The following is a 16,172-nucleotide window of genomic DNA, read 5'->3' on the forward strand; positions in this document are numbered from 1 at the left end:
CGGAACCTTGAGGAACACCGAAATTTACAGTTGATTTGTCAGAGGACAAACCATTCACAGAGACAAACTGATATCTTTCCGACAGATAAGATCTAAACCAGGCCAGAACTTGTCCATGTAGCCCAATTTGGGTTTCCAATCTCTCCAAAATAATGTGGTGATCGATGGTATCAAAAGCAGCACTAAGGTCTAGGAGCACGAGGACAGATACAGAGCCTCGGTCTGACGCCATTAAAATGTAATTTACCACCTTCACAAGTGCAGTCTCAGTGCTATGATGGGGTCTAAAATCAGACTGAATCATTTCGTATACATTGTTTGTCTTCAGGAAGGCAGTGAGCAGGCAGCTTTTTAATTTTTTTTTGAGAGGAATGGAAGATTTGATATAGGTCGATTCGTTTTTTAATATTTTCTGGGTCAAGGTTTGGCTTTTTCAAGAGAGGCTTTATTACTGCCACTTGTAGTGAGTTTCGTACACATCCGGTGGATAGATAGCCATTTATTATGTTCAACATAGCAGGGCCAAGAACAGGAAGTAGCTCTTTCAGTAGTTTAGTTGGAATAGGGTCCAGTATGCAGCTTGAAGGTTTAGAGACCATGATTATTTTCATCATTGTGTCAAGAGATATGGTACTAAAACACTTGTGTCTCTCTTGATCCTAGGTCCTGGCAGAGTTGTGCAGACTCAGGACAACTGTGGCTTTGGAGGAATACGCAGATTTACAGAGGAGTCCGTAATTTGCTTTCTAATGATCATGATCTTTTCCTCAAAGAAGTTCATGAATTTATTACTGCTGCAGTGAAAGCCATCCTCTCTTGGGGAATGCTGCTTTTTAGTTAGCTTTGCGACAGTATAAAAAATTAATCTTGGATTGTTCTTATTTTCCTCAATTAAATTGGAAAAATAGGATGATCGAGCAGCAGTGAGGGCTCATTGATACTGCACGGTACTGTCTTTCCAAGCTAGTCGGAAAACTTCCAGTTTGGTGTGGCGCCATTTTTGTTCCAATTTTCTGGAAACTTGCTTCAGAGCTCGGGTATTTTCTGTATTACCAGGGAGCTAGTTTCTTATGACAAATGTTTTTAGTTTTTAGGGGTGCAACTGCATCTAGGGTATTGCGCAAGGTTAAATTGAGTTCCTCAGTTAGGTGGCTAACTGATTTTTGTCCTCTGACGTCCTTGGGTAGGCAGAGGGAGTCTGGAAGGGCATCAAGGAATCTTTGTGTTGTCTTGAGAATTTATAGCATGACTTTTGATGCTCCTTGTTTGAGGTCTGGGATGATTTGTTGCGATTGCAAACGTAATAAAATGGTGGTCCGATAGTCCAGGATTATGAGGAAAAAACATTAAGATCCACAACATTTATTCCATGGTACAAAACTAGGTCCAGAGTATGACTGTGACAGTGAGTAGGTCCAGAGACATGTTGGACAAAACGGATGTTTTTGTTCAACAAAACCGAGTTGATGATGGCTCCGAAATCCTTTTGGAGTGGGTCTGTGGACTTTTCCATGTGAATATTAAAATCACCAAAAATTAGAATATTATCTGCTAGGACTACAAGGTCCGATAGGAATTCAGGGAACTCAGTGAGGAACGCTGTATATGGCCCAGGAGGCCTGTAAACAGTAGCTATAAAAAGTGATTGGGTAGGCTGCATAGATTTCATGACTGGAAGCTCAAAAGACGAAAACGTAATTTTCTTTTGTTGAAATTTGCTATCGTAAATGTTAGCAACACCTCCGCCTTTGCGGGATGCACGGGGGATATGGTCACTAGTGTAACCAGGAGGTGAGGCCTCATTAAACACAGTAAATTCATCAGGCTTAAGCCATGTTTCAGTCAGGCCAATCACATCAAGATTATGATCAGTGATTAGTTAATTGACTATAACTGCCTTTGAAATTAGGGATCTAACATTAAGTAGCCCTATTTTGAGATGTGAGGTATCACAATCTCTTTCAATAATGGCAGGAATGGAAGAGGTCTTTATCCTAGTGAGATTGCTAAGGCAAACACCGCCATGTTTAGTTTTGCCCAACCTAGGTCGAGGCACAGACACGGTCTCAATGGGGATAGCTGAGCTGACTACACTGACTGTGCTAGTGGCAGACTCCACTAAGCTGGCAGGCTGGCTAACAGCTAGGATGGAGTCCGTCACTCCTCAGCAGGCCAAGCTTGGTCCTGTTTGTGGGTGAGTCCCAGAAAGAGGGCCAATTATCTACAAATTCTATATTTTGGGAGGGGCAGTTTTCAACCAGCGATTGAGTTGTGAGACTCTGCTGTAGAGCTCATCACTCCCCCTAACTGGGAGGGGGCCAGAGACAATTACTCAATGCTGACACATCGTTCTAGCAGATTTACACGCTGAAGCTATTTTGCGCTTGGTGACCTCTGACTGTTTCATCCTAACATCGTTGGTGCCGACGTGGATAACAATATCTCTACACTCAGCAGTTTTAGCTTTAGCCAGCACCATCTTTAGATTAGCCTTAACGTCGGTAGCCCTGCCCCCTGGTAAACAGTGTATGATCGCTGGATGATTCGTTTTAAGTCTAATACTGCGGGTAATGGAGTCGCCAATGACTAGGGTTTTCAATTTGTCAGAGCTAATGGTGGGAAGCTTCGCCGTCCCAGACCCCGTAGCGGGAGGAGTAGAGACAAATGAAGGCTCGGCCTCAGACTCAGACTTGCTGTTTAATGGGGAAAACCGGTTGAAAGTTTCTGTCGGCTGAATGAGCGACACCGGTTGAGCATTCCTACAGCATTTCCCTCTAGAAGCCATGAGAAAGTTGTCTGGCTGCGGGAATCGTGCGAGGGGATTTATACTAACATTACTATCTGTACTTACTGGTGGCACAGACACTGTTTCATCCTTTCCTACACTGAAATTACCCTTGCCTAATGATTGCGTCTGAAGCCGGGCTTGCAGCACAGCTATCCTCGTCTATGGTAGAGTGACCAGACGGAAGCCACTCCTCAGTAAAAGGCACATGGCAGCTGTCTTTAAGTTTGCCAAAAGGTACCTATAGACTCTCAGACCATGAGAAACTAAATTCTCTGGTCTGATGAAACCAAGATTGAACTCTTTGTCCTGAATGCCAAGTGTCACGTCTGTAGGAAACCAGGCACCATCTCTACGGTGAAGCACGGTGGTGGTAGCATCATGCTGTGGGGATGTTTTTCAGAGGCAGGAACTGGAAGACTAGTCGGGATTGTGGCAAACATGAACGGAGCAAAGTACAGAGAGATCCTTGATGAAAACCTGCTCCAGAGTGCTCAGGACCTCAGACTGGGGGCGAAGGTTCACCTTCCAACAGGACAACGACCCTAAGCTCACAGCGAAGACAACACGGGTGTGGCTTTGCGACAAGTCTCTGAATGTCCTTGAGTGCACCAGCCAGAGCCCGGACTTGAACCTGATCGAACATCTCTGGATGACCTGAAAATAGCTGTGCAACAACGCTCCCCATCCAACCTGACAGAGCTTGAGAGGATCTGCAGAGAAGAATGGGAAAACCTCCCAAAATAAAGGTGTGCCAAGCTTGTAGCGTCATACCCAAGAAGACTTGATGCTGTCAAAGGTGCTTCAACAAAGAACTGAGTAAAGGGTCTGAATACTTATGCAAATGTGATATTTCAGTTTCTTATTTGTAATACATTTGCAAAAATGTCTAAAAAACTATTTTTGCTTTGTCATTATGGGGTATTGTGTGTAGATTGATGAGGGGAAAAAATCTATTTGATCAATTTTAGAATAAGGCTATAACTTAACAAAATGTGGAAAATATCAAGGGGTCTGTACTTTCCGAAAGCTCTGCATATGCTGATTGATGTTATACAGCTCAATAATACTGGAATTCTCTTCCTGAAAAGATTACCCTACTCGTTATGGTAGGCCACACATATTGCTACTATAGCACTATACCTAGACTAAGGTCTATTTGCCTGCAACTTTTGTCAGTCTTCAGTAAATCACAACACAGTTAATGAACCATCATCATCTCATCACCATGATATTGTGACATGGTTTTCCGTGACATGTTGCCTCAGACAAAGATAATGCATGCAGCCTCAGGCCTTACTCCATACTACTACAAGTCCCATTGGGGGAATTTGAATGAGAACCTAGCCGGTTGGTGCGGTTGTCCCAGTTTCCATTTTTTACTGGTTGTGCTGAGAGATTACTATTGCTGATTGAGAACATGATGGTTCATAAAGGTATTATTTAACTAATAGTAAAGCGTCTATGAGGTCAATTAATTTAAAAAACGGTGTCTGTGATATGATATCAGGACATGGCCTATTGGCAGCAGGAATTCATACAAGTTCATTCATGTATGCAACCAGGTAATGAAACAAAGAGCAATAGTTCAGCTTGGCAACTTCATTCTATGAGATTTACTGACAAGCTTCTGAATCCTTGTCATGTGTCAAATTTGACTATTCAAAGCTAAAATTGAAGTCGGAGGTTTACATACACCTTAGCCAACTACATTTAAACTCCTTTTTTCACAATTTCTGACTTTTAATCCTAGAAAAAAGGACCTGTCTTAGGTCAGTTAGGATCACCACTTTATTTTAAGAATGTGAAATGTCAGAATAATAGTAGAGAGAATTATTTATTTCAGCTTTTATTTCTTTCATCACATTCCCCATGGTTCAGAAGTTTACCAACCCTTAATTAGTATTTGGTAGCATTGCCTTTAAATTGTTTAACTTGGGTCAAATGTTTCGGGTAGCCTTCTACAAGCTTCCCAGAATGAGTTGGGTGAATTTTGGCCCATTCCTTCTGACAGAGCTGGTGTAACTGAATCAGGTTTGTAAAGCCTCCTTGCTTGCACATGCTTTTTCAGTTCTGACTAAAAAATGTTTCTATAGGATTGAGGACAGGGCTTTGTGATGTCCACTCCAATACCTTGACTTTCTTGTCCTTAAGCCGTTTTGCCACAACTTTGGAAGTATGCTTGGGGACATTGTCCATAAATTTTCCTACCCCATGATGCCATCTATTTTGTGAAGTACACCAGTCCCTCCTGCAGCAAAGCACCCCCACAACATGATGCTGCCACCCCCGTGCTTCACGGTTTGGATGGTGTTCTTCGCCTTGCAAGCCTCCCCTTTTTCTTCCAAACATAACGATGGCCCTTATGGCCAAACAGTTCTATTTGTATTTCTCCAAAAAGTACGATCTTTGTCCCCATGTGCAGTTGCAAACCGTAGTCTTGCTGAGCGGCCTTTCAGGTTATGTCGATATTGAACTTGTTTTACTGTGGATAGAGATACTTTTGTACCTGTTTCCTCCAGCATCTCCACAAGGTCCTTTACTGATGTTCTGGGATTGATTTTCACTTTTCATACCAAAGTACGTTAATCTCTAGGAGACAGAACGCATCTCCTTCCTGAGCGGTATGACGGCTGTGTGGTCCCATGGTGTTTATACTTGCGTACTATTGTTTGAACAGATGAACGTGGTACCTTCAGGCCTTTGGAAATTGCTCCCAAGGACGAATCAGAATTGTGGAGGTCTACAATTATTTTCTGAGGTCTTGGCTGATTTCTTTTGATTTTCCCACGATGTCAAGCAAAGAGGCACAGAGTTTGAAGGTAGGCCTTGAACTACATCCACAGGTACACCTCCAATTGACTTGAATGATGTCAATTAGCCTATCAGAATCTTCTAAAGCCATGACATCATTCTCTGGAATTTTCCATGCTGTTTAAAGGCACAGTCAACTTAGTGTATGTAAACTTCTGACCCACTCGAATCGTGAAACAGTGAATTATAAGTTAAATAATCTGTTTGTTAACAATTGTTGGAAAAATGACTGACTTCTAACCGACTTGTCAAAACTATAGCTTGTTGACAAGAAATGTGTGGAGTGGTTGAAAAACGAGTTTTAATGACTCCATCCTAAGTGTATGTAAACTTCCGACTTCAACTGTATGCTGAGAGGTGACACTGTTCAACTACATGACAATTTGAATAAGCTGAGGGAGTGCTAAAAAAAAAAGGTAAAACAAAGTTCATATGAGGCTGATTAACTTCATGACATTCAACATTCATTTCAGATATCTCTAACAGATAAATATATTAAAAAGGGTTCATAAGTCAGTTGATACACTTACTTATAGATCATTATAAATCTGTAGAAAATGGCTAGTAAGACGTTGGTTGAAATTGTGTGGTTGAAGTTTTGATGCTTGGCAAATAGTGTGATAGTAAGAAATATTTGTTTATTGTTGATTCTTAAACTAAACCAATGATTAACAATCTACTTATAAAGCCTCGAAACCCTTACATTAATGTAAAGTGCTACCATCCAAACTTAAGTACAATAATATCTGAACGTACAACAACATAAATAGATCAGAAAGTGTAGCAAGGAGCTGTGTAAGGACTGACATAAGGCCTCAGATCTGTTTACACAATAGCCTGCTGAGGACATACTGCTCTCTTATTTCACCACAGATGTCACATTCTAACAGTTATTCTAATGCCCCAGCCCCTATGCCGTACCTCCATCACGGGGAAAAAAAACACCCCAAAATACCTACAAAATGGTGTTTTTCCTAACAGGCTCCAAAACCCAGGTTATGGTTTCGTGGGCTTGTGTTAGAAACTAAAAGTGTTCTGTTACACTGCACAACTCCTCCCTCTCCTACCATTCACCCAGAGGCCTGGCCAATGAGAGTTAGCCATTGGCCCCTCCCACCAGGGAGGCTCTTAAAACCAGTGCTGTAGCTAATTCTCTGTCTATCCACTCAGGTCTCCCCAGTACTCCAGACAAGCCGCCTGCCATTCTATCTCCCCCTTATTGTCCTGCACTCACCAACCACGATGTCGGTCAGGAAAACCACCAGCTACACCGTCAAGTCCTCTTCCTCCGGGGCAGCCCCTCGCAGCTTTAGCAGCATGTCCTACTCTGGACCTAGCCAGGGGGTCTCTCGCCAGAGCTATAGCGCCCGCAGCTCCTATGGAGGGGCCAACAGGGGCATGGGAGGTGGGTTCGGGGCCGGTGGTGGAGGCGGCAGCTACATTTCCAGCTCTTCTGCCTATGGAGGTGGCATGGGCCTGGGGATGGGGATGGGGATGGGGATGGGTGGCATCTCTCACGCCCCCATCACTGCTGTCCAAGTGAACAAGAGCCTGCTTGCCCCCCTTAACCTGGACATCGACCCCAACATCCAGATCGTCCGCACCCATGAGAAAGAACAGATCAAGGGCCTCAACAACCGCTTTGCCTCCTTCATTGACAAGGTCAGTCCTGGTAACCTGTCTGTCTGTCTTTCTGTACCCATGAAGATATCTGACAATGTAGTTTGCCTGGAGCTTGTAAACTGCCAGAAAATTTTAAAAGGGAAGTAGAGACAGTCATGTACTGTGGGGTTTTATGAATCTATCTCTATTAGCCATTAGAATGCTGAGGTGTCTGTTGTGTAATGAATGTGGAACAGTAGAGAAGATCCATAGAAAAGTCCACATTGTGTAATGCTGGTACACGCCGTTAGAGCTCTGTTACATTATGTTAGGTTGATTACACGCACAAGCAAACTCATGAGTTTGGAAAAGGGAAGGAAATGTAGAAAAGTCTGATATTGAATAAAGCACAGATACAGTCAAACTAACTAAGTGTGATCATTTTCCCTGGGTTCTCAAGATTTCACATCTAATGGTTTGCAGTAATTGTCCTTTTATAGTGATGAATAACAAAAGTGCAGCAGGGTGGGGTGGGGGAGAGAGTTTCTACAGAAGGGTGTGTCTGTCTCTGGTTAGAGTATAGCTCATAGCTAGTGATCTGGTTTACTTTGGGAATGGCTACCCTGACCCTGCAGAGGGGTGTATGTGATCCGCCCCTACCCTGGATGACATGACAAAAAAAGGCCATACACCTGAAACACAGACAGGAGCATTTGGTCATCACCATCATTGCTATGCTTACATACATTTCACATTCCTAACAAGTATTGGAACAATGGAGTGAAATTCATTGATAGGGTAGCTTATACTGATAGATGGAGGGCAACATCTGAACACGGTCAAACATCAATAGATAACATTTACAAGTGATAGCAATGTTTGCTTTCATTCATGCCTGGGGGGTGTTTTCTTTATGAGTTGTCTACTGGCCTATCAGTTTTCTACGGTCCCACATGTGTAGGCTGCTCCAGCGGGTTAATATTTTATAAGGGCAGCTGGTTTCATGTTCTATCTAACACTAGTGGATTGATTACATAAAAAGGAGCAAAACTAATCAGAAAGAGATTTCACCTCTGCATGTTTCCAAAGAAATGAAATAAAAATGTGTAAATAGACTCTCTTTTCTTATCGTGATAACAATTCCCTTTTATACTTATTTCTAAGTATTGACTCTTATCCAATACCAGTTGACACAGCCATTTTAGGAGAATTCCTGATCTCACCTGAGGCTCATTCATCAGCAATGTCCACTGACAGCCATCTATCTATTTTCTCACCCTATTGTTAGTGAGCCAACATGTCAGCCTGCATGCTCTCGCCTTCCCCCATTAACACCTACCTGTATACTACAGTCAAATATTTACATTCTAGCCATTTGGATGAAGCCCCGCCTATATCTTTGTCCTGTTCCTCTCTATTCTCCACTTCCCGACCTTGCCCTTTTATTAAAACAGGAAAACATGAAGGAAGCCTAATTCACCAGCTCTTTCCATCTGCCCCCTCTGCCTCCTGTCAGGATGCACGTCATAGCTTCCTTGGAAAAACAGCTTGCTAGGTCTATCCTGAAAACAGAGTCAGCTGTCCGTACATGTTCCAAACACTAATTGAAGCAATAAACACCCTAATTTAACGAGGATGACATGATAGTAATGGATGAGTCATGTTAGCCCACCATCAAAGTTCCTAATGTCCTTTTATTCAAAAATTTGATTATTCTCTTTATTCTTTCATATAAAACAGAAAAAGTCCCAAAGGCAATAATATAATATGACGAACTTGTGATCAGTGTGCCTATCAAATGCATAAACATCTACCCCTCTCTCTACACATAGGTACGCTTCCTGGAACAGCAGAACAAAATGCTGGAGACCAAGTGGGGTCTCCTCCAGGGACAGACCACCACCCGCTCCAACATTGATGCCATGTTTGAGGCCTACATCGCCAACCTGCGCAGACAGCTGGACAGCCTGGGTAACGACAAGATGAGGCTGGAGGCTGACCTGCACAACATGCAGGGTCTGGTCGAGGACTTCAAGAACAAGTGAGTAAGACTTGAAGAAGAAGTGACTACAAATGTTACTCCTTTTACCTAGCAGACCTTCTGTCCCAGTGCATAGCACCACTGTAGAGATAAGGTCATGGAACGCATGTTAGTAAAGGGAGTTTCATGGAGTATTTGATTTAATCAGTAATACAGGACACACCAGTAATAGGACATTTCAGGTCTATGGATGGACAACACCGAACTGCAGTCCATTGTTTTCACATGTCTGGAGGTGAAAATCATTTAGATGACAGAGCTGGATGTCTTTCAGCTTCATGTCACACACTTGCATCATGGCGCACACATCAGTGTGTCAGTCCTGACAGACTGCTTAGGTGCTCATATAATTTATGTCCTCGGGAGAAAAAGCACAAAGAAAAGAAACACCACACAAGTTTGGCATGGAGTCAAGATACCACAGTAGAAAACAATTCCCAGACGCATATTTGTTGTGGATGTAGCACTTATGCCCCCTAGTGTGAAAATTGTACATTACCTATGTAAAGATAGTCACAATAGCCCAGGAGCATACCACCCTGCATACCACTGCTGGCTTACTTCTGAAGCTAAGCAGGGTTGGTTCTGGTCAGTCCCTGGATGGGAGACCAGATAATGCTGGAAGTGGTGTTGGAGGGCCTGTAGGAGGCACTCTTTCCTCTGGTCTAAAAAATATCCCAATTCCCAGGGCAGTGTTTGAGGGAAACTGGGGGTTGTTAAATGGGTCTCCTGACTCTCTGGGGTCATTAAAAGTCCCATGGCACTTATTGTAAGAGTAGGGGTGTTAACCTCGGTGACCTGGCTAAATTCCCAATCTGGCACTCAAACCATCACGGTCAAATAATAATCCCCAGTTTACAATTGGCTCATTCCTCTCCCCTGTAGCTATTCCACAGGTTGTTGCTGTAAATAAGAATGTGTTTCAGTCAACTTACCTGGTAAAATAAATAAATGTTTTTTAAAAACACATAATAAATAGTTACAATATAATTATGACATAGAAATATGTAATGTAATCTTGAATATATGAATATCAGAAAAAGCTAACAATTGCTCTGTATCTTCTCAGGTATGAAGATGAGATCAACAAGCGTACAGAGTGTGAAAATGACTTTGTGCTCATTAAGAAGGTTAGTAAACTTAAGTTTGGATCCCATTCGTTTTTCTGTCATTCTCTTATTGTCGTCTTGCCATTTTACTAACATATTGATTGTGAATTATCCACTCAGGACGTGGATGAGGCGTACATGAACAAAGTTGAGCTGGAGGCTAAGCTGGAGAGCCTGACCGATGAAATTAACTTCCTGAGGCAGATCTATGAGGAGGTACGGCACTGAGCTCATCGCTTAGCTACTTCAGTTGTTAATAAGACACTCATTTATTATAACCAGTTGTGTTGTTGGCGGCTTCTAACAACTGCTCTGATGTATTTGCGTATGGTTTATTTATTCACTGAGTTATGGCATACGGATCTGCTTGGTATCTGGACTTTGACGTCAAACTGATGGACTCAATCTGGGTGGGTTTTTATCTCTGGGGAAGGCAGACGTCTGAAAGCCTTGTCTGCAATAGGCCAAGTGTTTAATGGTCTCTCTCTTTTCTCTCTCTCTCCTTCTCCCTCTTTCCAGGAGCTGCGTGAGCTTCAGTGCCAGATTAAGGACACCTCAGTGGTGGTGGAGATGGACAACAGCCGTAACCTAGACATGGATGCCATCGTGGCGGAAGTGCGCGCCCAGTATGAGGACGTCGCCAACAAGAGCCGGGCCGAGGCGGAGACATGGTACAAGAGCAAGGTACAGTAATGGGCTTAAATATATATTTGGCCTCTTGATTATGTTCAGGGCTGCTAATAGCCTTTCAGTACACTGTATGTGGTTCAAAGGAACATAAGTTGATGTCACATGGTTCTTCCACACTAACCATGTATTACCAACAAACCATCCACTTTCTCATCTCTGTTGGATGTTTAGTATGAGGAGATGCAGACATCTGCCACCAGATATGGGGATGACCTGAGATCCACCAAGACAGAGATCTCCGACCTGAACCGTATGATCCAGAGGCTGCAGTCTGAGATTGACTCCGTCAAGGGACAGGTACACAATAAAGAATCTCTGTGCTAAGAATTAAATTGGTGGCATGTAGACCCACATGATATTGACAGAATAGAGTATTTTTCAACGGAATTATCAATTTGATAATAAGCAGAAGTAGCGACATGCTGCGTCTTTGTCTTCTGTTAGCGTGCCAACCTGGAGAACCAGATCGCCGAGGCTGAGGAGCGCGGGGAGATGGCAGTGAAGGACGCCAAGCTCCGCATCAGAGACCTGGAGGATGCCCTACAGAGAGCCAAGCAGGACATGGCCCGCCAGATCAGGGAATACCAGGACCTGATGAACGTCAAACTGGCCCTGGACATTGAGATCGCCACCTACAGGAAACTGCTGGAAGGAGAGGAGGACAGGTGAGCCTTTTGACAAACATGGAAATGGGAAACATCAATTTGAAAGTACAGTGTAATCTTAATATAAGATAATGGACATTTATTACCAAAAACAAACATTTTCAAAATGGTCTTCTTTTCACCACCAGGCTAGCAACTGGTATCAAGTCCATCAACATAACCAAACAGAGCTGTAAGTACCTGCTTTCTTCAAATAAAACCCTGTGTTTTCTCCTTATGTGTTGTGGTGCATTCATAACATCTTGATATTCATATTTAGCCAGCCCCTACTCACCTGTTGTCTCTCTCTGTGTCACCTTACAGCTAGCTACAACTCCTTCCCCTCTGAGAGTGTTAACAGCAGCTACACTAGCGGCTACTCCAGTGGCTTCTCCGGCGGATACGGTGGTGGATACGGCAGTGGATACGGCGGTGGCAGCAGCTACAGCTCTGGTAGCGGCTATGGCGGCGGCAGCCGCTACGGCGGCGGCAGCGGCACCAGCGTCACCACCCAGAACAAGAAGAGTGTTGTCATCAAGATGATCGAGACCAAGGATGGCAAAGTTGTTTCCGAGTCCTCTGAAGTGGTCGATGATTGAGCGGCTGGATATTGCCCCCTTCTCTACTCTCTTGCTCACCATTCCACTACAGTGTAACAATTCAAGTCAAAGGTCAACAATGCTACATGAGAAGAAATATAAATGTGGCTGTTTAGCAATAAACATTTTTAATCCAACCAAAGATTTGAAAGGGACCAAATAATATTTTTCTTGTTCATACTGTATGTCTTTCGCCTTTTCTAATTCTGTACTAAAACAAAATGCCTGCAGTTTGCTACACCACAAGTCAATAAGCAAAACCATAAGTTGCAACTTGTAGTACATTCTGTCCAAACCTATGCAACCCTGTTAACTGTATAGAGGGCCATTCTCTGAGTTCAGTTGCATGAAAAGGATGATAACGTTGTGTTCATGAGTAGTGTTGCTCAGAGTGTGTGAATGTAACAGTGCAGCAGCCGTGTTCTTGGTCAACTAGTCTAAAATGTCTGCTAGGCTTAAGTAGAAGTGCATGTCTTCCCTGTCGTGTTCTATTGGACCCCAAAGAAGCTGCCCACAGTGTACTGTTGCCTGAGGTGCTGTTTTTGCTACCAAACAATTAAATGTGTTTACTGAAAACTGCTTGGATTGTCTGAATTTTTCATCTTGATTCTGTATGCATATAGGTAGCCTAGTGGTTAGAGCATTGGATTTGTAACCGAAAGGTTACAAAATCAAATCCCCGAGCTGACAAGGTAAAAATCTGTCTTTCTGCCCCTAAACAAGGCAGTTAACCCACTATTCCTAGTCCATCATTGACAATAAGAATGTGTTCTTAACCCGACTTGCCTAGTTAAATAAAAACATTTTTTTCATTGTGAATTCCAACATGGCAGCCATGATTGCATAATCTAGAATTATGAGCCTGTGTTCAACCCTGTCACCCAGAATTTCCCAACTTGGGTTGCACACATAAATGAGCATTCGATGTCATGAAGTCTGTGTAAAAACCAGAGATAGAGGCCTCCTGGGTGGCGCAGTGGTCTAAGGCACTGCAGTGCTAGCTGTGCCACCAGAGAGTCTGGGTTTGAGCCCAGGCTCTGTCGCAGCTGGGCATGACGGGGAGGCCCATGGGGCAGCGCACAATTGGCCCAGGTTAGGGAGGGTTTGGCCGGCAGGGATATCCTTGTCTTATTGTGCATTAGTGACTCCTGTGGCAGGCTGGGCACAGTGCACGCTCACCAGTGTTTCCTCTGACACATTGTTGTGGCTGGCTTCCAGGTTGGGTGTGCATTGGTTTGGTTGTGTTTCGGAGGATGCATGGCTCTCGACCTTCACCTCTCCCCAAGTCTGTGCGGGAGTTGCAGCGATGAGACAAGACTGTAACTACTACCAATTGGATACCATGAAATTGGGGAGAAAAAAGGAGTATACATTTTTTTTTTAAACCTGAGACAATCAAAACCATGGGTAAATTGTGAAAAAGGGAAGAGACAGAGAAGCATCCAGTGGTAGTAAAGGAGAAGGGACACAAGTTGAAGGTGATATACACAGCACCCCAACAAATGACTCCACACAAGCCTTTTTGGGGCTGTGATAATATATTGCACACCATTCTACTGTACATAACACCAAAATAATTACCAGTGAGGTGCAGTACAAGTTACACAATGACAGACATGTCTGCAGTGATGACCCACTGGGCACACACTTGTTGAATCAATGTTGTTTCCATTTAATTTCTGTATGCATTAAGAAGCCTTTAGCCAAAATGTTCCAATAAACATATTTTTTTAATATTCTCATTTCACCATTAGCAGCCTAGATATGCAATAATTGTATTTGCACTCAGAACACACAAACTTTGAGTGACTGTCAAAAATGTAATTTAAAGAAACCATACAGGTAACTGTCAAAATAAAGGAAACACCAACATAAAGTATCTGGACCACCGTGAGCCAGAACAGCTTCAATGAACCTTGGCATAGATTCTACAAGTGTCTGGAACTCTATTGGAGGGATGGAGCACCATTATATTGGAGGGATGGAACACAATGAGACAGCCATGGCATATGGTTTACATATTTTCATGTTCATCAAACCATTCAGTGAACACTTGTGCTCTGTGGATGGGGGCATTGTTATCCTATAGCATAGCCATGGTAAGCAAAAAATGATGACCTACCCAGCATTCTTATACATGACCCTAAGCATAATGGGATGTTAATTGATTAATTAGCTCAGGAACCACACCTGTGTGGAATCACCTGCTTTCAATTCACTTTGTATCCCTCATTTACACAAATGTTTATATTATTTTGGCAACTACCTGTAGTTGAAGGCCTACTAAAGACAAAGCTCTCTCAATATGTCCTCTCAGTATAACATGTGGTGTACTCTGTGATAGAAGTCAGATTGAGTTATTTTGCACTGCACACCAGGGGGCAGCATAGTATAACAAAATCTTCACTCCACCTCATCACCCAACACCTTGATATGTTCCTTCATAGGCTGTTGACCACTCCCTTTTTCAGAATGCTGTGATTGAAGTGGTGTAATACTACATGTATAATACAAATGAATCAACATGTACTAAAATATGACATTATCAATTAGGTGGGCTTTCCCTTAGGTAGGCTGGCCTGATAGCAATGAGATACATGGCCAGCTAATGCAGCCTGAGTGCACATATCATGTTTTTACTATGCATAAAACATAAATTCTGGCATGCAGTGCTCCAACCTATATCTCTTATGAATTGTTAGATTAATGTAAAGCACCACATTAATGCTATAGTAGAAAACTGTTCAAATGGTTCTTCTCAGTTGTGGGAAAGTATGTTTTTGGTTTCCCATTGGTTCTGGGAACAAAGCCATACGTAATTTGAACATTAAAACTGAACACTTTTTAAACATTCTTAGGACGGAAGTGAAAATTTTGCCTGTTCTGGGAAAAATTTTAGGAGGCAGGGAGGTTCTGAAAACATTTAACTATGTTTCCCTGAAAATTTTCCTGGGACGATTTATTAACGTTCTGAGAACGGAAATTAACATTCTCTAAATGTTGTGAACAAAATGTAAAGGTTATTTGGAGGTTTTTGAATATCTCCCTTAAAACATTCACTGAATGTTTAAATAAGACTTTTAATAACACTGCTAGCTTAGGTTAACTCTTTTGATCTCCAAGCACAGATACTGTAGGACAAATGGAAATCAATTTGCTTCGGCATTAATCATGCAAAAACATTTATATTTCATTGTGGCACGGCATCAGTGAGTTTCAAACCAGTGATCTTCTTTTCTCTGTCCATGTAATTAGTCCACTGCGCCACCAGGATGGAGCTAGCGTGACTTGTTAAAGCTGTTTATTTTTGTCTATTCCAAAAGACTCCATTTTAAAAGAAACAAGATAAGGTGTGGCCAATCTGTGTGCGCAGCCAACACACTTGAACACACTTAACAAGACAGAGGATAGAGAGAGTTTTGTTGATGATGAGAACCAAATGTATATGTTTTAAAATACAATTCTTAGAGCATTCTTTGAATGCTCTAATGTCTTCATGTGGTTTTCATGGAAAGTTTTCTTAATGTTCTGAGAACATCACTGCAGAAAACATTATGCGGAAGTATTGAAATTCCCAAAGAACAACGTTGTTTCTTAACGCTCTCTGAACATTCTGAGAACTTGACTTTAAATAGAACCATGACGGAACCTGTAGAAAATGTTATACTGTAGTACTGGAATTCCCACAGTAGAACGTAGTTTCTTAACATTCACTGACCTATTTGGGAACATTTCCAATGGTGAACCAGTTGGAGAAAGTTCCTAAAACATTACCAAAATGTAAATTAAATGTAACCATGTTTGAACTTTTAGGAAAGTTCTGTTAAAGTAATAAAATACCAAGAAAATAACTTTTTTTTTGTGAAGTTCCTTAATTGTGCTGAGAAT

General features: G+C 42.4%; 1 protein-coding gene across 1 annotated transcript; it reads left to right on the forward strand.

Moving 5' to 3' along the window:
• Positions 1 to 6,769: 6,769 nt before the first annotated feature.
• s1 (simple type II keratin K8a (S1)) lies at positions 6,770 to 12,860 on the forward strand. Its single transcript, NM_001124612.1, is given in 9 exon segments — positions 6,770 to 7,261; positions 9,034 to 9,242; positions 10,312 to 10,372; positions 10,472 to 10,567; positions 10,871 to 11,035; positions 11,213 to 11,338; positions 11,486 to 11,706; positions 11,835 to 11,878; positions 12,010 to 12,860. Coding segments are annotated over 9 exon segments (1,617 nt in total). The 5' UTR covers positions 6,770 to 6,841; the 3' UTR covers positions 12,285 to 12,860.
• The last annotated feature ends 3,312 nt before the right edge of the window (positions 12,861 to 16,172 follow it).

This window comes from Oncorhynchus mykiss, chromosome 16 (genome assembly GCF_013265735.2).
Source record: "Oncorhynchus mykiss isolate Arlee chromosome 16, USDA_OmykA_1.1, whole genome shotgun sequence".
Classification (NCBI taxonomy): Eukaryota; Metazoa; Chordata; class Actinopteri; order Salmoniformes; family Salmonidae; genus Oncorhynchus; species Oncorhynchus mykiss.